The sequence below is a fragment of the Polypterus senegalus genome, chromosome 15, assembly GCF_016835505.1.
Source record: "Polypterus senegalus isolate Bchr_013 chromosome 15, ASM1683550v1, whole genome shotgun sequence".
NCBI lineage: Eukaryota > Metazoa > Chordata > Cladistia > Polypteriformes > Polypteridae > Polypterus > Polypterus senegalus.
This window is the reverse complement of record NC_053168.1, coordinates 96,164,158-96,186,960: the sequence shown is the minus strand read 5'-3', so window position 1 is coordinate 96,186,960 and position 22,803 is coordinate 96,164,158. Positions and strand designations below refer to the sequence as shown.

Genomic DNA, 22,803 nt, shown 5'->3' with positions numbered 1-22,803 from the left:
CTTTTTTAATTAATGATATATCATAGATGCATATATTATTATACCTACTTAACTTTTATCAACATTTATCTAACTCTATATTTATTTTTCTAGTATCAGAATATAGTTTAAGTTAATTTGTTTTGGTTTCAATAGATGTATTTTTCATATTTTTGATTCTTGTTTTCTTTTTTTCACATATTCCCTCCTCCCTTTTTGTTACTTCATGCCCCCCTGGGGTAATCACCCTGTGCTTTGGAAGATCCAACAACTGCAAAGCTTGAAGGCCTTGGGTACTTCTGTGGAAAATCCCAGTAATGCAGCTTATTCTTCCTAGTAGGCGCACAACGGCAGTTAGTTTGAGTGCACGCTGAGACGCCAAGTTAAATGTGTACACAGAGCATTTAATGTGAGTAAAGCCAGTTACCTGAGCTCCAACAAGCATATTTGTCGTGTTGGTGACCCTCACTGGCTCTTTTTCTTCAAATTCCCATTCCTTAGTGACAATATGAAGGTGCATGACCATGTTAGAACATTAGAACACTCTAGACGAGAACAGGGCATTCAGCCCAACAAAGCTCACCAGTCCTATCCACTTATTTCTTCCAAGAAAACATCAAGTCGAGTTTTGAAAGTCCCTAACGTCTTACTGTCTACCACACTACTTGGTAGTTAAGTGTCTATTGTTCTTTGTGTAAAGAAAAACTTCCTAATGTTTGTGCGAAATTTACCCTTAACAAGTTTCCAACATTTGAAAATAAAAGTCTCGCTCCACTGTACCAATTCCCTTCATAATTTTAAACACTTCAATCATGTCACCTCTTAATCTTCTTTTGCTTAAACTCTATAGGCTCAGCTCTTTTAATCTTTCCTCATAATTCAACCTCTGTAGCCTTGGAATCAGCCTATTCGCTCCTCTCTGGACCTTTTCTAACGCTACTATATCCTTTTTGTAGCCTGCAGACCAAAACTGCACACAGTACTCAAGATGAGGCCTCACTAGTGCATTATAAAGGTTGAGCATAACCTCCTTGGACTTGTACTCCACACATCATGCTATATATCCTAACATTCTGTTAGCCTTCTTAATGGCTTCTGAACACTGTCGGGAAATTGATAGTTTAGAGTCCACTATGACTTCTAAATCCTTCTCATAAAGTGTACTCTCGATTTTCCGGCCGCCCATTGTGTATTCAAACCTAATATTTTTAGTTCCTTTGTGTAATACTTTACATTTACTGACATTAAATTTCATCTGCCACAAATCCGCACAATTCTGTATGCTATCCAAGTCCTTCTGTAATGATATAACGGATTCCAAATTATCTGCTAATCCACCTATCTTGGTATCCTCTGCAAACTTAACCAGCTTGTTACTTATATACCTATCTAAATCATTTATATATATTAAAAATAGCAGCGGCCCTAGCACTGACCCCTGTGGAATACCACTCTTATCATCGGCCAGATCTGATGAGGTTCCACGCATCATCACCCTCTGCTTCCTGTGTCTGAGCCAATTCTGCACCTTATCAAATGCTTTCTGAAAGTCAAAATAAATAATATCATATGCTCCACTTTGTTGCCTCCTCATAGAATTCCAGCATGTTAATGCTGACTGTTCAGAATAACTCCTGTCCTTGCCAGGTGTTGCTCAATCTTATCCTTAATAATTCCTTCCATTAATTTTCCTGTGATGCATGTTAAGCTTACTAGCCTATAGTTGCTTGGATCTGCCCTGTCACCCTTTTTATATAATGGGATGATATTTGCCATTTTCCAGTCCTTTGGAATCTCTCCAGTGCGCAGTGATTTCCTAAAAATATGTGTCAAGGGTTTATACTGTATATGTACTCACTAGCCTCCTTAAAAACACGAAGATAAATATTATCTGGTCCTGGTGATTTGTTTGATTTCATCTTATTCAATCTGAGCAGCACTTCTCCCTCTACAATTTCCAAATCCCTCAGTACCTCCTTAGTAGTCGTGTTTACCTCTGGGAGGTTATCCACTTGCTCACTTGTAAACTCCTCAGAAAAATGTAAGTTTAGGGCATCTGCTATTTCAATGTCTGCATCTTTTAATTCCCTTTTACTATTCCTGATGCACTTGACCTCATCCTTGACTGTTCTTTTACTACTGAAATACTGAAAGTATCTCTTAGGGTCTTCTTTCACCTTATCTGCTATATTCCTCTCCAATTGTCTTTTAGCCTCCCTAATATCCTTCTTAATGGTTGCCCTCATGTTCTCATACGCTCTACGATTCACTTTGCAGTCATTAATCTTATATGCCTTATAAAGCAGTTTTTCCTTTGCAACTTCTTTTTTAAATCTTTATTAATCCACAGTGGAGTTTTTTTTTTAGTTTCCTATTAATTCCAAATTTAGATATGTCCTGCATTACATATAAAAAATTTTAAACCTGTTCCACTGCTACTCTACTGTATCCACACTTAAAAGCTTATCCCAGCTTATCCCCTACTTAGACTTTGTTGCATTTGCTCAAAATTAGCCAAAGTTCAACTTAATAATTTTAGTCTTTGCATCTGCGCTATTACAAAATACTGAGAATTGTATTACTGTACATTATGGTCACTTGACCCTAGCAGTTCAATCACCTCTACACCCTCAATTCTATCCCGATTATTACAAAATACTAAATCCAGACAGGCTTCACCCTATGCTGGTGCTTTAATATGCTGTGTCAAAAAACAGTCACTGATTACTTCTAAAAACTCCTGCTCATCTGCAAGGTTATCCCAGTTAATATTTGAATAATTAAAGTCCCCCATGACTATAATTTCTCCCTGTAAACTTGCCTTTTTGATATTACTAAAAAGATGTGTGTTGAAATTACTGCCTGAATTGGGTGGTCTATAACACACTCCTAAAATAAGACCTGTTTCCCTAATATTTTCCAGGTGAAGCCACATGTCCTCACTAAGAGGGGGCTCATTATCCAACTGAAGAGGTCTTACATTTAACTCCTGTTTGGCATAAACAGCAACCCCACCTCCTTTTCTGTTCTGTCTATCCTTCCTAAAAAATGTGTATCCCTCTATGTTACACTCATCCCCATCTTTGTTATTTAGACAGGTTTCCGTTATTGCTATAATATCATAATTATGCTCTGCTACATACAGCTCCAACTCATTACCTTATTTTTGATACTTTTAGCATTAAGTCAAGCTATTTTTAATGTGTTACTCCTTCTACATTTAGATAGATAGATAGATAGATAGATAGATAGATAGACAGATAGATAGACAGATAGACAGATAGATAGATAGACAGATAGATAGATAGACAGATAGACAGATAGATAGAGATAGATAGATAGATAGATAGATAGATAGATAGATAGATAGATAGATAGATACTTTACATTTAAATGTTTGCTTAGAATTTACGTTACTGTACATTTTTATTTCTACACCGTTGTTTGTTCTTCCATGTATAGATCTAAAACTGGCCTGTCCTAAACTCCCTGCCTCCCATTCCTTAGTTTATACAATCCTTGACTAGCCTACACATACGCCTCCCCAATACATTGGTTCCCCTCCAGTTCAGATGTAACCCGTCACGGTGGAACAAGTCCCATCTGTTCCAAAAGGAGTCCCAATGCCCCATAAACCTATACCGTTCTACCCTGCACCAAGATTTGAGCCACAAGTTAAGCCTTCTAATCTCCTCAATCTTACCTGGACTGGCACGTGGCACAGTCAGAACTTAGGAGAAGACTACCTTGTCAGTTCTGCTCCTCAGCTTGGCACCTAACTCTTTGAATTTGGATCGCAGAACTGACAGACTACACTTATGTATGTCATTTGTTCCAATATTGGATAATGACAACTGGATCCACCCCCGCTCTGGCCAAGAGCCTATTCACCCTTCAAATTAGGTCTCCCACCTGTGCTTCCAGAAGGCAACACACCGTGCAAGACTCTCTCTCTCTCTGGTGCACACCTGCGCTTCAAACCCTCTAATGATTGAGGCCCCAACTATCACTACCTCTCTCTTTTTGAGAATTGGTTTGGAGGTGGCCTGTCGGGGCTCCTCATCCCTACCTACCACCTCAGAATTATCAGAGTCACCGTCCAGCTCCGAAAGGACATGATAACGGTTTGACACTTCTAATTCTGGGGTTGATGCCCCTGGACAGTGTGCACCCTTTACCTTATGCCTTGTGACTGTGACCGACCTATTTCTACCTGTCTGGTCTGGAATCGCCTCCTGCGCCACCTTGGGGGTGCATACTATCTCTCTAAAGGACTCCTGGGCCAAGTCTGCCAATTCTCTATTACAACGCAGGTCAGCCAACTCCTCTTCCAGTTCAGCGACCCTGAGCTCGAGGTGCTGGATCAGCTGGCATCTCTTGCAGATGTAGCCCTCGTAGACAACTGGCTGTTCCAAACCATCATCTAAAAAGTCCAACATCCAACAGGACTTGCATTGCATTGGCCTCATTATTAAAATTTGATTTGGGATTACTAAATTGCCTTAACTTTTTTGTTTCTTAAAATTTCTTCTTGTTTCAGCTGCTCCTTAACTTAAATGGTAACACCAAGATCTGCTAGATATTTTACAACTTTTCCCCTTAAGCTCCTGTACTGTTCTCCCTCTCAGCTGCCTGCTATTTGACTTTCTATGAGGTTAACTTTACTTTTCTGTCTTTTCTCTTAATTTTACATTACTCTTACTTATAAGCTTTCCACTTGCACTGTTTGTATTCCCCATATTAATAAAGCCAAAAGCTGTCCCCAATTTAACTGTTCTACCTCTGGACCACTATCAATCAATCAATCAATCAACATTTATGTATATAGCACATATTCATACAAAAAAATGTAGCTCAAAGTGCTTTACAAAATGAATAGAAAAATAGAAGACACAATAAAAAATAAACATAGGTCAACATTAATTAACATAGAATAAGTAAGGTCCAATGGCCAGGGTGGACAGAAAAAACAAAAAAAAAAACTCCAAAGGCTGGAGAAAAAAAATAAAATCTGTAGCGGTTCCAGACCACGAGACCGCCCAGTCCCCTCTGAGCAATCTACCTAACATAAATCAAACAGTCCTCTTTGTATTTATGGTTTTCATGGAAGGACCTGATGATGATGGTCACGTAGACGTCTGGCTTTCAGTCCATCAATGTTGGTGCATCATGATGCTTTGAGCGCCACCACCACAAAGAAACCGGAAAAAGAAACAGAAGAGAGAGTTGGGGTCAGTACGGATTTTATAGCCACTATGAATAGTTATTATGATGAATTGAACATACAGAGTATCTGTATTAATTTAAAGTGAAGTTGGGAGAAAGCCATGTTAAAGTAATGTGTTTTCAGCAGTGTTTTAAAGTGCTCTACTGTATTTGCCTGGCGAATTCCTATTGGCAGACTATTCCAGATTTTAGGTGCATAACAGCAGAAGGCCGCCTCACCACTTCTTTTAAGTTTAGCTTTTGGAATTATAAGGAGACACTCATTTGAAGATCTAAGGTTACGATTTGGAATATAACGTGTCAGGCATTCCGATATATAAGATGGAGCGAGATTATTTAAGGCTTTATAAACCATAAGCAGTATTTTAAAGTCAATCCTGAATGACACAGGCAACCAGTGTAGTGACATCAAAACTGGAGAAATGTGCTCGGATTTTCTTTTCCCAGTTAGGATTCTAGCAGCTGCATTCTGTACTCGTTGCAAGTGATTTATGTCTTTTTTGGGTAGTCCTGAGAGGAGTGCGTTACAGTAATCTAGTCTACTGAAAACAAAAGCGTGAATTAATTTCTCAGCATCTTTCAATGATATAAGAGGTCTAACTTTTGCTATGTTTCTTAAGTGAAAAAATGCTGTCCTAGTGGTCTGATGAATATGCGATTTAAAATTCAGATTACAGTCAACGGTTACCCCTAAATTTTTTACTTCCGTCTTAACTTTTAATCCTAGTGCATCAAGTTTATTTCTGATAACCTCATTGAATCCATTATTGCCAATTACTAAAATTTCAGTTTTCTCTTTATTTAGTTTGAGAAAATTACTATTCATCCATTCAGAAATACCAGTAAGACATTGTGTTAGTGTATCGAAAGACTAAGGACTGTTTATTCTATAATAAGCAAATAAATAAATAATTGCTCCTACAGCCCCTTAATGCAGGCCGCTTACCTGCGCACTGCTGAGCCTTCCCCTTTTACTGCTTTGAAGTCAACCGCTGCCTTTTTCTAATTTTCCTTTAAACTAAGGAATTGCTGTTACAACGACACGGTTATTTACTTACAAATGCCGATATCAGTTACTGCTGCTTTCTACCCTGCATCCTTGATGCTAATTCAAATATAGATAACAAGAACAGACACAGGTACAAGTACAAGTAGCTTTTCCAAGCCACCTCCAAACACCCAGATACTTTTGCTCTCGTGCGGGTGAAAAAAAAGCAAAAAAACCCTTCTAAAGGGAAAAGAGCTTTAAAAATTCCCACACGGCTCCTTAGCAGCAACCAAAACCCAAGTTTTTAAGAGCAAAATGTATTTTTTTTAATTTAAATCTCACCACCACCTCAGACCAAAATCTCTCAACAGCCTCTAGCGTTTGCAAAGCACACGTCAGCCACGTGACAATAACCACATAACCACGTTACTTTAACCCCAGTATGACTTTAATACATGATTAAGGTTTGTAAAACATAAGAGGATAAGCACCATTCTTCAGTTACTCTATGCAGTGCTACTGCAGCATAAAACTGTGTGCCTTGCAAAGTCCATTAATTGCATGCAAGGTCAACTCTTTTTGTTTTACACATTATTTTAATTCCAATTTAACCTCCTTGTATATTTTGTGGTCTGCTGTATCAGAGAAAATGTATTGTGATGGAATAATTAAGCTCGAGAGTATAAATCGTGTTTCAGAATTCTGTGTTTTGTACTACAGTTTATGGATGAAGGTCCTTGCAAATAAAATATGCAATAGACTTTGTTATCCATTTTGCCTTATCACAAGTACTGGGGAATTTGTTTAAAGTTATGTCCAGTTTGCTGCTTACTTGGTATAGCCTCCAACTTGACACCATCAGAGTTTATCTCCTGGTGGTGTTGAGCAAGATGCACACAAATATTAGTAGTATTACCATAGTACTTGACTTTGCAGGGGAAAATTTTGCACATGGCTGTAGTCATCTTAAATTCTCCATTTACTTTGTGAAATTCAAAATGAGTACAGGCTTTAGATTTAAATTGCGATGGAGCTGTAAAAATCTAATGACAGCTTTGATCTTTACGAACTGTTTTTAGGCTGCGTGTTCTATGAGCAAAATGTGGCTGTGTGCTGCAGCCACATACAGTTAGATCCATAAGTATTTGGGCAGTGACACAATTTTCATAATTTTAACTCTGTACACGGCAGCAGTGGATTTTAAATAAAGCAATCATTATGTGACTGAAGTGTAGACTTTCAGCTTTAGGAATGACAGCCATTTTTCTGTATAACCCCTGATGGACCCTCCTCTCCAGAACCCCTGAATAGACTTTTCCAGGGAGGCTGAGGAGTGTGATCCCTCTGTAGTTGGAACACACCCTCCGGTCCCCCTTTTTAAAGAGGGGGAACCACCACCCCGGTCTGCCAATCCAGAGGCACTATACCCGATGTCCATGCGATGTTGCAGAGATGTGTCAACCAAGGCAGTCCTACAACATCCAGAGCCTTAAGGAACTCCGGGCGTATCTCATCCACCCCCGGGGCCCTGCCACCAAGGAGTTTTTTGACCACCTCGGTGACTTCAGTCCCAGAGATGGGAGAGCCCACATCAGAGTCCCCAGGCTCTGCTTCCTCATTGGAAGGCATGTTAGTGGGATTGAGGAGGTCTTCGAAGTACTCCCCCCACCGACCCTAACGCCCGAAGTGAGGTCAGCAGCGCACCTTCCCCACCATATACGGTGTTGACACTGCACTGCTTCCCCCTCCTGAGACGCCGGATGGTGGACCAGAATCTCCTTGAAGCCGTCTGAAAGTCATTCTCCATGGCCTCTCCAAACTCCTCCCATGCCCGAGTTTTTGCCTCAGCAACAACCGAAGCCGCATTCTGCTTGGCCTGCCGGTACCTATCAGCTGCCTCCAGAGACCCACAGGACAAAAAGGTCCTATAGGACTCCTTCTTCAGCTTGACGGCATCCCTCACCACCGGTGTCCACCAACGGGTTCGGGGATTGCCGCCACGACAGGCACAGACCACCTTGTGGCCACAGCTCTGGTCAGCCGCCTCAACAATAGAGGCACGGAACATGGCCCATTCGGACTCAATGTCCCCCACCTCCCTCGGGACGTGGTTGAAGTTCTGCCGGAGGTGGGAGTTGAAGCTACTTCTGACAGGGGACTCTGCCAGCCATTCCCAGCAGACCCTCACAACACGTTTGGGCCTACCAGGTCTGACCAGGCATCTTCCCCCACCATCGAAGCCAACTCACCACCAGGTGGTGATCAGTTGACAGCTCCGCCCCTCTCTTCACCCAAGTGTCCAAGACATATGGACGCAAGTCCGACGACACGACCACAAAGTCGATCATTGAACTGCCTAGGGTGTCCTGGTGCCAAGTGCACATATAAACACTCTTATGCTTGAACATGGTGTTCGTTATGGACAATCCGTGACGAGCACAGAAGTCCAATAACAAAACACCGCTCGGGTTCAGATCGGGGGGGGCATTCCTCCCAATCACGCCCTTCCAGGTCTCACTGTCATTGCCCACGTGAGCATTGAAGTCTCCCAGCAAAACGGAATCCCCAGAAGGTATGCCCTCTAGCACCCTCTCCAGAGACTCCAAAAGGATGGATACTCCAAACTGCTGTTCGGCTCATACACACAAACAACAGTCAGGACCTTTCCCCACACCCGAAGGCGGAGGGAGGCCACCCTCTCGTCCACCGGGGTAAACCCCAATGCACAAGCTCCAAGTCGGGGGGCAATAAGTATGCCCACACCTGCTTAGTGCCTCTCACCGGGGGCAACTCCAGAGTGGTAGAGAGTCCAGCCCCTCTCAAGGAGATTGGTTTCAGAGTCCAAGCTGTGCATCGAGGTGAGTCCGACTATATATATCCGGAACCTCTCGACCTCGCGCACTAGCTCAGGCTCCTTTCCTTTCAGAGAGATGACATTCCATGTCCCAAGAGCCAGTTTCTCTAACCGAGGATCAGACCGCCAAGTTCCCCGCCTTCGGCCACCACCCATTGCTATTCCAAAGAAGGAAAATGTTAAATGCCACTTTTGAACTGTTCATAAAAACTACGAAACTGACTTCCTTCCAAAAAGTGATCTGAGAAAGAGAAAGGAGAGGGAACTAAAATCACAGTTGAGACGCAATGAAAGGCGTGTGCACAACTTGACAGCATACACTACAGAGCAGATTGAAAATTGTCTGTCAGACTTTATCTAATGGAAAAAAGTAACGATTTGAGTGTTGCCCAATGTAGTGGAGTAAGAGTAGTGTTTCTTCTTCACAAATGTACTCAAGTAAAAGTAAAAAGTATGGTGCAGTAAAGCTATTCTTAGAAGTACAATTTTTTTAAAAAAGGAACTCAAGTAAATGTAACAGAGTAAATGTAACTCATTACTACCCACCTCTGATACTCAGTATATATATATATATATATATACAGTATATATATATATGGCGGTATGGTGGTGCAGTGGGTAGCGCTGTTGCTTCGCAGTTAGGGGACCTGGGTTCGCTTTCCCTCCCTGCGTGGAGCTTGCATGTTCTCCCCATGTCTGCGTGGGTTTCCTCCTGGTGCTCTGGTTTCCTCCCACAGTCCAAAGACATGCAGGTTAGGTGCATTGGCGATTCTAAATTGTCCCTAGTGTGTGCTTGGTGTGTGTGTGCGCACCCTGTGGTGGGCTGGCGCCCTGCCTGGGGTTTGTTTCCTGCCTTGCTCCTTGTGTTTGCTGGGATTGGCTCCAGTAGACTCCCGTGACCCAGTAGTTAGGATAGAGTGGGTTGGATTGCATTTTAAAAGTAGCTCGCAAGCCGAAAAAGTGTGGGCACCCCTGCTTTAGAGAGATAGTAGAAACACAAGGAGTAGTCAAACCACAGAAGACAACTGTGCTGGATAATTGCTGAATCATGTCTTTGGTGAAGAAGAACCACTTCACAACATACAGCCAAACCACTTTCCTGGAGATAAACCTATCATTGCCAAAGTCTACAATCAAGAGAAGATTTCATGAAAGTAAAGACTTAGGGATTACTACAGGTGAAAACCACTGGAAAACATAGGAAGCATAGGAAGGACAGGTTAGATTTTGCCAGAAAACATTGCGTAAAAGCCTGTCTAGTTCTGGAACAATTTTCTTTGGAGAAAGGAAAGATATACACCTGAATGTTTGAAAAAGAAGAGTATAGAGAAGAGAAGAAATGGCTGATAATCCGATAAATAACACATCTACTCTGAAACATGGCGGAGGCAATTTTATGGCATGACCACACATGGCTGCGAATGGAAGTCAGTCACTAGTGTGAACAAATTCCAATCCTATTATGTGATATCATCTACTGTTAAATTCTGTTCTGTATTTGTAATAGTTTTATTTTACTGTTATATTGTATTGAGGATTACCTGTGTCCTCTTCTGTGTATTGTACTGTATTTACCCCCTTTTTTGACACTTACTGCATGCTTAACCTAATTGGAAAGGGGTCTCTTTTTGAACTGCCTTTCCCAAGGTGTACTAACATTTTTCCCTACTAGGTTTTTTTTGGGAGTTTTTCCTTGTCTTCTTAGAGAGTCAAGGCTGGAGGCTGTCAAGAGGCAGGGCCTGTTAAAGCCCATTGCGGCACTTCTTGTGTGATTTTGGGCTACACAAAAGTATACAAAAAATGTATTGTATTGTACTAGTGTGTATTATGTACGGCTATACTAACTGTTCATATTCAGATATGATAGGACAACACACTTCCCACTACACATGGACAATGAGCCAAAACATACTATGAAAGCAAACCATGTTTGTTTTAATGCAAAGAAGTTAAATATTCTTCAAAGGTCAAGTCAATCAATTGCCTCAACCCAATTGGACATGTGTTTCACTTGCTGAAGGCAAAACTGATGGCAAAATGTCCATCGAACAAGCAGTAACTGAAGACATCTGCAGAAAAGGCCTGACATTGTATTGCTAGGGTTGAAACCAAGCACTTGGAGGTGGCCATGGGTTCCAGACGTGAGGTATTCATTGACTGTAAAGGATTTTCAACCAAATATTGAAAATGATCATTATATTTATGATTATGTTAGTTTGTCCAAATATTATGAGCCCCTTGTAAATGGGAGTGGGGGAGGTGCTATGCAGAAAAATGTCTTTCCTAAATGGCTGATACAATATTTTTGGTAAACTGCTTAAATTAAAGCTGGAATTCTACAATTCAATCACATAATGATTGCTTTATTTCAAATCCATTGTGGTTGTGTACAGAACCAAAATTCTAACAATTTTGTCACTGTCTAAGAAGTACTTAACGGATGACTAATGACTTCTTGCATGCAACTGATATTTAACTGTCTATAGTAATTCATCACGTGGTATGTTTTATATGTGGTTGTGCACAATTAAATTTTGTTGACAAGAATATCAGCACTTTTTTCATTTAAAAATTGATCTTTTAATCAGACTGGCAATTCGGTAATCACCACACTTTAGAATTAAGGTTTGTAAATGAAGCGATTTTTTCTCCCACCCCAATAGGCTGACTCCTGTAGCACTTGAATACTATTTTTGATCATTGCTATTATTATTGGTCTTTAACAGCACAGCACCTTACTTTTTAAACACTCAAATACTAGCTTTCATTTATTTTTTACTACAAATCTGCTAGCTCTGCTGAAACAATTGAAACCACTGCCGATAGACGTTGTTTCATTAAATCAGTACCATATTTTGTAAAGCATTTAAATGTTTCATTATTCTTACCAAAAGCTTATAGAGCAACAAATAAAGCACAGGCATCCAGGGTGGCCCAGTGGCTGTAGGCAGACTGGATTGATGCTCTCAGAATTTCTCAGCTGCAGCAACTGTATCTCTGCATAACATGGTTGTGTACACCCCTTTTAATCAAGTTTAAAATTAGCATATACTTTTTAAATTAATTACTAATGTACATATTTTTTTACTGTGGGCACTAGGGGGTGTACCAGTACCCCCAAACTCCCAGACACAATTGAACCTAAACTTTCCCAGTTTAATTTAAGTGCTTTTTAATTTAAACAGTACTTTCTGCACTACTCAGCAATACAGCAGAACTTGTTCTCTTCTTTTTCTATCTTTTCTTTTCTTTTTCTACTCCTCCACTCCCTGCTCCACGTCTGACTCCAGATCCTACTGAGTCAAGTAGGGGACTCATTTTTAAACCCATACCTGGGAGTACTTTCCATACTTAATCTGTTGCCAGGAAATATTCCAATGCTCCTTGTGTTGTCAGTATTCAACAGCTCCACCTGGCAGCCCCCACAGAACTTGGTAGGGAAGACCCTGGGACCACAACTCCAGTGCTGCAATATGGCCATCCATATTGGGGCTTGCTGGATGGGATAATGTTCTGCCCAGAGCAAGCAATCACCCACTGACATTCCAGGCACCAAGGCCCAAACAGAGTGTCCTTTCAAGGTTCCTGGGATGCCAGCTCCGGTGCAGCTTGTAATTTCCTGTGCCCATGCCCTGGAATTGCAGAGGAATATCACCCCTCCCCAGCTGGCCTTTGTTTTCCATGGCTTCCTGGCCAGAAAAGACAGCAGGTTTCAGCCTGTCAGGGACAAAAGTTGTCCCCTCTCATTACATTAGTTAAAATATTGTTTATATTGATAGCCAGATCAAACATCAATAGTCCATTGTCTGATCCTTTTTTGTGTTTTAACATTATTTCATTTCCCTTAACTTGTCATCAGGTGTGACTTGTTGTTTTTCCATCTCAAGGACAGTATGGTTTTTCCCTCTTAACTAAGTTCATCAGATAAATGTGTGTCCTTGAATTACCTCATAGAATCTACAGTCTTTTCAGGTTCTTTTGCCTCCTGTACAGCTTATGCAACTTCAGGCTTTATGTGAAGTAAAAAGGCCAGACAGTTTTGCTGGTTTCCACTGCAATACAGTCGCACAGGCAAAACTACAGTGAAATCCACTTTGTTAATTCTGCTAATTTAGCTTAGCAACAAAACCCCTTAAATTTGGATCTGGACAGTCTGCTTTTAAGTGTATAATTTATTTAAACATGAACCATGACAGTTGGTTTTATTCCTGACTCTAGCCAGGAATCCCATTCTGGGAGATCTTTCAAACTATGTGCTGGGAAAGCCACAAAACTACAGGATTCTCTGTCCTTTGAGCAAACCTGAGTACTAGTTTTAAGGTGACTTGTTGGGGCTCCTTTTCACTGCCTACTACTCCAGAGTTAACCCCATTCTTTATAGCTGATGCCCCTGCGCAGTGTACATCTATTAGTTGGCATTTGTTTCTGACATTGACCCACATTTCTCTATCTCCCTAAATCTGTGGTGTGGTTTCATCACTTATGGATGCACACTATCCCCTTAAAGGACACTTGGGCAAGATCTAGGCTAACTATGTCCTCCTTAAGTTCAACAGCCCTGAGCGGGAGGTGTTGGATTTGCAGATGGGAAATGTCCAATGTCATACAAGGCACACACTATATTGGCTTCTGTTCCTAAAGTTTGTTTGATGACTGATAAACAGTTTTAAAATAAAAAAAAAAATTTAAGTTAAAAGTAAAAGATTAAAGCAAATACAGTTTCATAGCAGCTTTCTTTCTTTCTTTCTTTCTTTCTTTCTTTCTTTCTTTCTTTCCTCATTTTATAGCCCAATTCAACCAGGAGTACAGTAATTGCTTAAAATCAACCCCAGTCCTCCATTATGTACTTTGCACTCTCATTTTCTAGTGTAAACATTTGGTATGAGCAAGATGTACCTTCCTTTCTGAAAAAAATCACTTACGTATTTACAATTTGTATATATGACATAATTCATTATTTACTTACTCTCTGACTGCCTCACCTGCTTGTGCTTTTATTGTGCTGTTCTTACCACTGTACTGCCACCACTGCAAACAATGCCAAGCTTAACATACAGCTGTCTCTCACACAACAATTTTCTCATGAGTAGTTGACAAAGAAACAGCTAAGTTATTAAGAGAAAAAAAGCTGTAAAAAGTACTGACCTGTTCCACTTGGTACTCATTGTAGTCAGTCAGCTAATACACAAACTTTAATTCTGTGTAATTTAATTCTTTAACTTCCTTGAAGCTTATATATATACTATATGTAAACCATATACTGTATGTATAAAAATATATGTAAATCTAACTGCTCTTAAGATGTCTTTATTATGCTTATGGCTGACATCTTTTCATAATTATACTAAACTGGGTCAAAGTGAGGTGGGCAATGAAAATTCACCTATTTCAAGTGGCATATCTGAACCTAGCAGGGCCTCTTTATCGCAGGTGTCAGCAACTACCAACACTCCTTGTGAGTCAGCAGCATCAACCCCAACGGAATATGGAACTCTGAATTTGGTTCACAGACATGATACAAATGAAATTGCATTGTCTGAGTTGAAGGTGTAGATTACCACAATCATAGTAAATATAAATTATATAAAAAATTATATAAAACATAAAAAGAATTATATAGTGGTAACACAACAGAACAGATAAGCTGAAGCAGGACATAAAAGACCATGAAGTAGGTTTAAGTAATAACTTTGATGTAAAGCTTTAAGAAAATCTAGCAAAAATTGATGGAAAATTATGGAGAATATAAGCAACTTGAGGATAAAATCAGAATACTTGGTGCTCACCTGGAAGAAGTTAAGCAAATGTTTATGACATATATTGAAGAAGTAGAGCAACTGACAAAAAGGCAACCACTTTTGAATGCAAAGTGCTTTGTGATAAATTAGCTGTATTTTAAAACAGATATAGAACGAACCATAGAATCAAAGTTCTTCTTCTTCTTGAAAATTGTGAAAGTCCAAACCCAGTAAAATTTGCAGTTGAATTATTTTCCAAAATAATAGGAAAAGGCTGAAATGTCATGGATGTCACTTTTTTGAATTGAAAGCCTCAAAACCTAGAAGCCTGATTGCTAGATTTGATAAACTACAGTATAAAGAAAATTTGATGTTGATTGTTAGACAGAAAGATAAGATTATATTTGAAAACAGCTATATTAATATTTTCCCAGGATTCTCTCATTCAACAGCTGCAAAATGAGCTGCATTCTACAACATTAAACAATGCTTACTCAAGCTGAAATCAGATATAGCCTCTTGTTTCCAGCTAAACTGAAAGTAATAGTTAATGGACATTTCTCTATCTTTAGTTCTCCTGAAGATGCAGAAAAAGAACTAAAAAATGAATTCCAACATCCTTTTAAACATGAACATGAGTCATATCATGTGTTGGCAATGCAAAGAAGAATCTGCTTGCGACTTGATATAATACATTTGCCACAACTATATTCTCCTTTTTCTTTTTGGTCACTTTTTACTTAACTATTAAATAACTGTGAGGCTAATTGGGAGAGATTCTGAGAGGAAGACTGGGGAGAGAAAAAGTGCAAGTTATTCCTTATGTATACTATAATTGCCAACATAAAGATAAGCTCCTTAGCCATATTACCTGGCAATAATGATACTGTATAAAGTAAAAGAAAAATTATGAAACAACACACTTTTAATTAAGATTACATAATGTCATCAAACGTTCAGAAGCAGTATCTCTCTTATCAAATATTGAACTTTGTAAGATGGAATGTCAAATGTCTCAATCATGATTTTAAAAAAGTATTCACCCATCACACAGGCTTAAATGCTAAGATAGTATTCTTAGAGGAGACTCACTTAACAAATAAGAACTAGTTTCAATTGCGAAGAGATCGGATCAGCCATATTTTTTACTCCAGCTATACCAAGAGCACCAGAGGTGCTGGAATCTTAATACATACCGTAAGGGAATCTCATTTGTAGCATCAGATGTAGTATCTGATCCTGAAGAGTACTGTGTCATGGTGATGGATAACTTATGTAATGTAGAGATTTTATCTAAAATTTATTTGCATTAATTTCCAATATGAGCACTCATGAAATCATAATGGCTGGTGATTTTAATTGTGTTTTAAATCCAGACGTGCATAGATCAACAACTGCAGTGATGATAACATCTAAACTAATACTGCAGAAATAATTACACAGTTTGTAATGGATCATAACTTATCAGACCCATGGAGATTTTTAAATCCAAATTCAAGGGAATATTCCTTCTTATCATCAGTAAATCATAGTTACTCAAGAATTTATATTTCTTCATCAGTAATAATGTATTGCCCACTATCAAATCTTATAAGTATGACACTATTGTTATCTTTGATCACGACCTTCTAATCTTGGCGCTTGAATCATTATGCCCTACATACTGATTTCGTAGCTGGTGTTATACTGTAGAGTTCATCTTCAAAAAAATTGATTATTTTTTAGAGACTAACTTATTTTCAGAGGTTTCCACAGGACTACTTTGGTAAAGTTTGAAGGAGTTTTATTTAAGATGACAAATTTCATATCTCTCCCATAAAAATAAATTGGAGACCAAGAAGGTGTCAGTGTTAATCAGTGAGATGTCCAGAGTAGATCAAGAATTTTCCACATCTTTAAATGAGGCATTTTACAAGAAAAACTACAATCAGAATTTAACCTATTGACAGCAAAAGAAACTGAACAACTCATCTTTAAATTGCCACATAATTATTATGAGTAAACAGAGAATGCTAATAAGATTTTAGCTCAACAAATCTACAAGCAGCGAATTTGCAATGCAATAATATAAAATTGCCAACACAACTGAAGGTGAAATCATTGACCATAAAAATATAACTCAAACATTTAGGTAATACTGTAAATCTTTATAGTCTTCTCAGTTTCAATAAGATTAGACAAAATCTAGAGAGATTTTTTGATGCAATGCAAATACCACAGCTAGATAGTAACTGGACATATCTCTAACACTCTTAAAAGTACTGAATGCTAAAATCTCACTCCAAAAAAAAATAAGGACTTACTACAATGTGACCAATGTGACTACAATTTACAGACCAATTTCACTTCTGAATACTGATGTTTAAGATACTCTCCAAAAGTCTTATCCAGAAGGATTGGATAAGCACTTCCTTTTGTAATATCACAAGACCAAACCAGATTTATTCAAGGCAGACATTTAGCTTCAAACCTTCTGTTTAATATAATATACCCATAATATCTTAACACACCAGAGATCATTTTATTTTTGGAAAAAAACCTTTGACAGAGTCAGAATGGGACTATGTATTTGCAGCATTGCTTAAACTACTGCAGACTAGAATGTGGTTCTCAACATCTATCTATCTATCTATCTATCTATCTATCTATCTATCTATCTATCTATCTATCTATCTATCTATCTATCTATCTATCTATCTATTTATCACCATTGATTTTTGCAATCTCCATTGTGCCAATGGCCACTGCTTTTCAAAATACATCAGAGATAAAGGGTATTACCAGAGAAGGAATTGAACAGAAAATATCATTAGATGCATACTATATGGTACTGTATACAGTATATCAGGCCCACAAACATCTTTACTATTAGTCCTTAATGTACTAGCAGAATTTCAAAAGACATCTGAACTCAAAATCAATTTAAATAAAAGTGTGCTTTTTTCCAGTGAACTCTCTTGCACACTACAGTGATCCCTCGCTATATCGTGCTTCGACTTTCACGGCTTCACTCCATTGCGGATTTTAAATGTAAGCATATCTAAATATATATCACGGATTTTTCGCTGGTTCACGGATTTCTGCGGACAATGGGTCTTTTAATTTAAAGTACATGCTTCCTCAGTTTGTTTGCCCAGTTGATTTCATACAAGGGACACTATTGGTGGATGGCTTAGAAGCTACCCAATCAGAGCATGTATTACGTATTAAATAAAACTCCTCAATGATATACGATATGCATCCCGAGCGGTGCTTGATTGTTTGCTTTTCTCTCTCTCTCTCACTCTCTCTGACATGCTCTGCGCCTGACGGAGGGGGTGTGAGCAGAGGGGCTGTTTGCACAGAGGCTGCTTGCCTAGAAGATACGGACGCTACTCTAAAAAATACTGAAAGACTACCTTCACATTGCTCCCTTCTTTGCGGCTGCTTTATCGCGGTGCGCATACTTAAAAGCCCAACAGCACGTATTGATTTTTTGATTGTTTGCTTTTCTGTCATGCTCTCTCTCTCTCTCTCTCTGACATTCTCTGCTTCTGACGGCGTTCCTTTGAAGAGAAGATATGTTTTCATTCTTTTAATAGTGAGAAAGAACTGCCATCTCTGTCTTGTCATGGAGCACAGTTTAAACTTTTGACTAAAGGGTGTTATTTCATGTCTAGAGGGCTCTAATAATGTTAACAGTGTGGGAGAGTTTATAAGGGCTTAAAATATATATTAATAACCATACAAACATATTTGCGGATTTTCACCTATCGCGGAGGGTTCTGGAACGCAACCCCCGCGATCGAGGAGGGATTACTGTATACTAGACTGATCATCTAGCTGTTCATTTCATCACAAAAGTGTAAATGTCTAGGGGTAAACCTCACAAGTAAGCATAAACTTTTTTTCAAAATAATTTTGGTAACAGCATGGAAAAAATCAAACCAGATTTGAAAAGATGATTTATCCTTCATTTCATATTAGCAGGGAAAATCAATACTGTCAAGATGTCCTTAGCAAGCTTCTATTTCTGTTTCAAGTTATCCAAATATACATTAACAAACCATTCTTTAAGAATCTAGACTGAATTAGAATCTCATTTATCTGTAAATTGAAGTGTCTATGCATTCAAAAGACATCTCTACAAAGACCTAAAGCAGAAGGTGGCTTGGCACTACCTGACTTTCAATTTTATTACTGGGCAGCAAATATTCACATTATAAAGTGGAAATCGGCACAATTTAATATATCTACACCAGCTTGGTCAGCAATAGCTTTAAAATCTTGCCGTACTTCTTTATATGACCTGCTTTACACTCCCGTAAATACTAATTTCCAACAATATACCAATAATCTATCTAATTTTCCATGCCACTTACCCATTTCTGTTCCAGGAGAAATACTGATCATTATTGATGACTCAGACAGTATATAAAAATAATTTCATTAACGAAAACAATTGCTCACAAAGGTATGTGCTTCCGAACATAGACAGTACTCTCGATGACCACTTATGGATCTGCACATACGAGGGTGGAAGGTACACATAGAAGCCTGGCACACCAACTTCGTTGTATTTTGCCTTCAGAATAGAATCTGACTGCAGTTCAATCAATTCCATTTGGATATTCTCAGGTACATTCTCAACATTGTAAGCGTATGGTGACATAAACAGTGCAAAGTCCTGTTCCTGTGAACTGAAATTCCGAAAACGTTTGCTGAATTCATTGCTCAGTAATTCAAGTTGGAAAACAAATCCTCCACAAATCTAATTTTACCTTACTAAGTTTACTTCCAAGTTTATATTGTAAAATAAGTCATATGCAAAAAGCCCCCTGACCTACACTAATTTTACAAACTCAAAATTGCAACATTTGTTAATAAACAAATCACCAACTTCTCACGTCCACTTCAGATCTTCAGCTGTAGTCTTCACTAACTGTTCGTTACTAGCTCAAAATTACATAAAACTAGAGCAAAAAAATGTGAAAATATCCATCCATCCATCCTCTTCTGCTTATTCGAGATTGGCTCGCGGGGGCATCAGGTTGAGCAGAGATGCCCAGACTTTCCTCTCCCTGGCCACTTCTACCAGCTCTTCCGGGGGAATCCCAAGGCACTCCCAGGCCAGCTGAGAGACATAGTCCCCCAGCGTGTCCTGGGTTTTCCCTGGGACCTCCTCCCGGTTAGACGTGCCAGGGAGGCATCCAGTAGGCATCCTGATCAGATGCCCAAGCCACCTCATCTGACTCCTTTTGATGCGGAGGAGCAGTGGCTCTACTCTGAGTTCCTCCCGGATGACTGAGCTTCTCACCCTGTTTTTAAGGGAAAACCCAGGAGGAAACTCATTTCAGCCGCTTGTATTCGCGTTCTCGTTTTTTCGGTCACTACCCACTACTCATGACCATAAGTGAGGGTAGGAACGTAGATCGACCGGTGTTCTGACATTTCAGCATACTTTGTCAGAATAGCATACTGGTAGTGCAAACTGATAGCTATATCTATCAGTTCAAGATACCTTATCAGAATAACATACCTACCTGTTGTTTTATAAGCGGTATGACGTTCTGATAGCTACATTTACACTGTCATGTTCTCCATGTTTTAAGATATTATCTAGAAATGTAAATAAAAGTTTTAAATCAATGTTTTAAAGTTCAACATTACATGACAAATCAAATAACTGGATGTGTAAATAGTGCATGTGTAAGAGATCTAAAGAAACTTGTGTAGCCACATGGTGATATCTGTGGTCAGATTTGCTCAAACTGTATTTAAATAAAAGATGCATGGCAACAATAGCGCTGATAATGTTCAACAACTTTCCTAACGTGTTGGATTTAATAAAAATAAGAAAACATTAGATGTTTCTGTTTGGAGCAGACGCGCAACGTGCATGAAGTATCTTGCTGAACTCGCAAGAAACAACTTCAGAAAACTATAATAAAACTTCACTTTCAATCAGTACAGCTATGTTTTTTATGAGTGAACTGCTCTCAAACTGTAACTATATAGCAAATGGAATGTAAAAATGGTACTAATAATGCACAATTACTTACCTTTAGTCGGTGGTATCCTTTTTGCTCTTGTCCACACAGCACCGATCCGCCTGTTGATCTCCTGCTCCATTGCATGAAAATATGCAAGCTATTACTACTTGCGATGGTCAGTTCTGCCCAGTGGCCAGTCTCAGCAGCCCAGCCAGTAGTGTAGCCTGCCAGGCTGCTGCAGCCTGGCACTTCAGTTGCAACGTCACGGCTGGGGGGGGTGAGCATGTGTCATGCCTAGGGTATCAAGAAACTGACGCTGCAGCTGCAACTATACTAGCAGATGATGCTAACGGTACCGTAATGCCATGGGAAAATGCACTTTTGTCAGAAGGTGGAAGTAAGAAAAGTAAATAAGTAACGGCAAAGATGCAAAATGATTCAATCACAAACGATAAATTAATAAAGAGCAAAAAGGATTTTTATGATGAAAGTTTCAATGAAAGAGAGCTTTTGGAGTCCACAGAAGTGTAACTTTTTCTTAATGTAGTATTGGTCTTTTATGGTGTTGAAAACCTGACTTTCCTGCAGTTTCTACAAATTACTATGTATATAGTCACTGGTTTGTAATGCCCTTCTTGTCATGTACACCACAAAAATCTGTTGATGTTATCAAAGGTGAAGTGGTTAAATATTACATTTGCTACAGCCCAATTTCAAATATTCATGTTGTTATAACATTTGGGACTGTAGTAGGAGTGCATTCACCACTCAGGATATATTTGAATGTAGTAAAACTTATGTGTTTCTGTAACTGTATTGAAAACTGGCTCTGAAAACATTTTGTGTCATATTAGTTTATTTGTCTATTAATTAAACATTTACATGGGTCTTATTAAGTATACCTAATTTAAATAATTTCTTTTGAACAGATTATAATGGTACTTCTTGCCATTATTAGGTTGAAATATATTTTTCATGCACATCATCAGATTTTTATGTTATCCCAAATAGGAAAATGCGCACCATATAACTGGTTTGACTCTGATACTAAATCTAATCAATAAATACAGGAAACCTTTACACAATTGAAATGTATTAGGAAATGCTGAGAATACAATCTGGTAGGCATTTATTCTGCCGTGCTTTTACCAAAAGAAGTAGCTTTTTTTGAATGATATTTCAAATGATTTGTTTTAGTGTGGTTTAGTTTTCTTACACTGACTTAATAATTACATTAATTTTGTCTCATTTAAGTAGCTGAAATTGAGAATTGTGTGCTTTATGATCATGAGACAAATACTGCATATGTGGCTGTTTTTGGTTCAGCTTTTTTTGAGCTTCTTTACATCTCTCTCTCTCTCTCTTTTTCTCTTCCTTTCTATTGCTTGCTTGGACTGGGCTGCAGGAGGACAAAGTGGTCAGAATCAATTTTATTACATTTAAAGTTATGCTATTGCAGTGTGCATTTACTTGTTTTTCATTTTGTTCTTATTGTCTTACGTTATGCTTCAATAATTTGACTTAGTTTTACGTGCATTTTTCTTGGATTATTGCAGATACATATCTAAAGTATATATTGTAATTATTACTCAAAAACTTTGATCAAATATATCCAATTTATGACAGAAGGACCGGGGATCTACAAGTATCCATAATACCAATTATTGAAGTTAGTTGCATGTAAGATCTATACAAAAACATTTGCATAAGCTTGGAAAAAAGGGCTATGGTTAGAAAATTTATAGATTTAGTAAGAGTGCACTCTTTAAAAAATGTTTTGTAATTTCTTTATTAACTAGAAGAAGACTGAATTACTTTGTCCACAAATAGTAGAAGTATTTCTTTTGTTAACATTGTGACACTGTTAGTTTACATTAAACAAATATCTTTTGATAATGGGTTCTGGTCTTTACCCTGGTGCCTTAGGTGTTAATTTTACATATCTTTGAATCTAACACATATTGTAGTAAAAAATGAAATATAAAGATAATTTCTGCACTGGAACTACATAATTTATATGTCCATTTGAACAAGTTGGATTTGCTA

At 38.5% G+C, this 22,803-nt stretch overlaps 1 protein-coding gene across 39 annotated transcripts in view; it reads left to right on the top strand.

Moving 5' to 3' along the window:
- rims2a (regulating synaptic membrane exocytosis 2a) overlaps positions 1 to 22,803 on the top strand; it is a 1,270,129-nt gene that overhangs the window by 243,559 nt on the left and 1,003,767 nt on the right. For 31 of the 39 annotated variants that reach the window (XM_039736792.1, XM_039736793.1, XM_039736794.1 and 28 more), the window contains one exon: positions 22,163 to 22,174. The exons of the other annotated variants lie outside the window; for them this stretch is intronic. In XM_039736792.1, the coding sequence (XP_039592726.1) occupies positions 22,163 to 22,174 (12 nt within the window). The remainder of the gene's footprint in view (positions 1 to 22,162; positions 22,175 to 22,803) is intronic. 39 annotated transcript variants of the gene reach the window in all.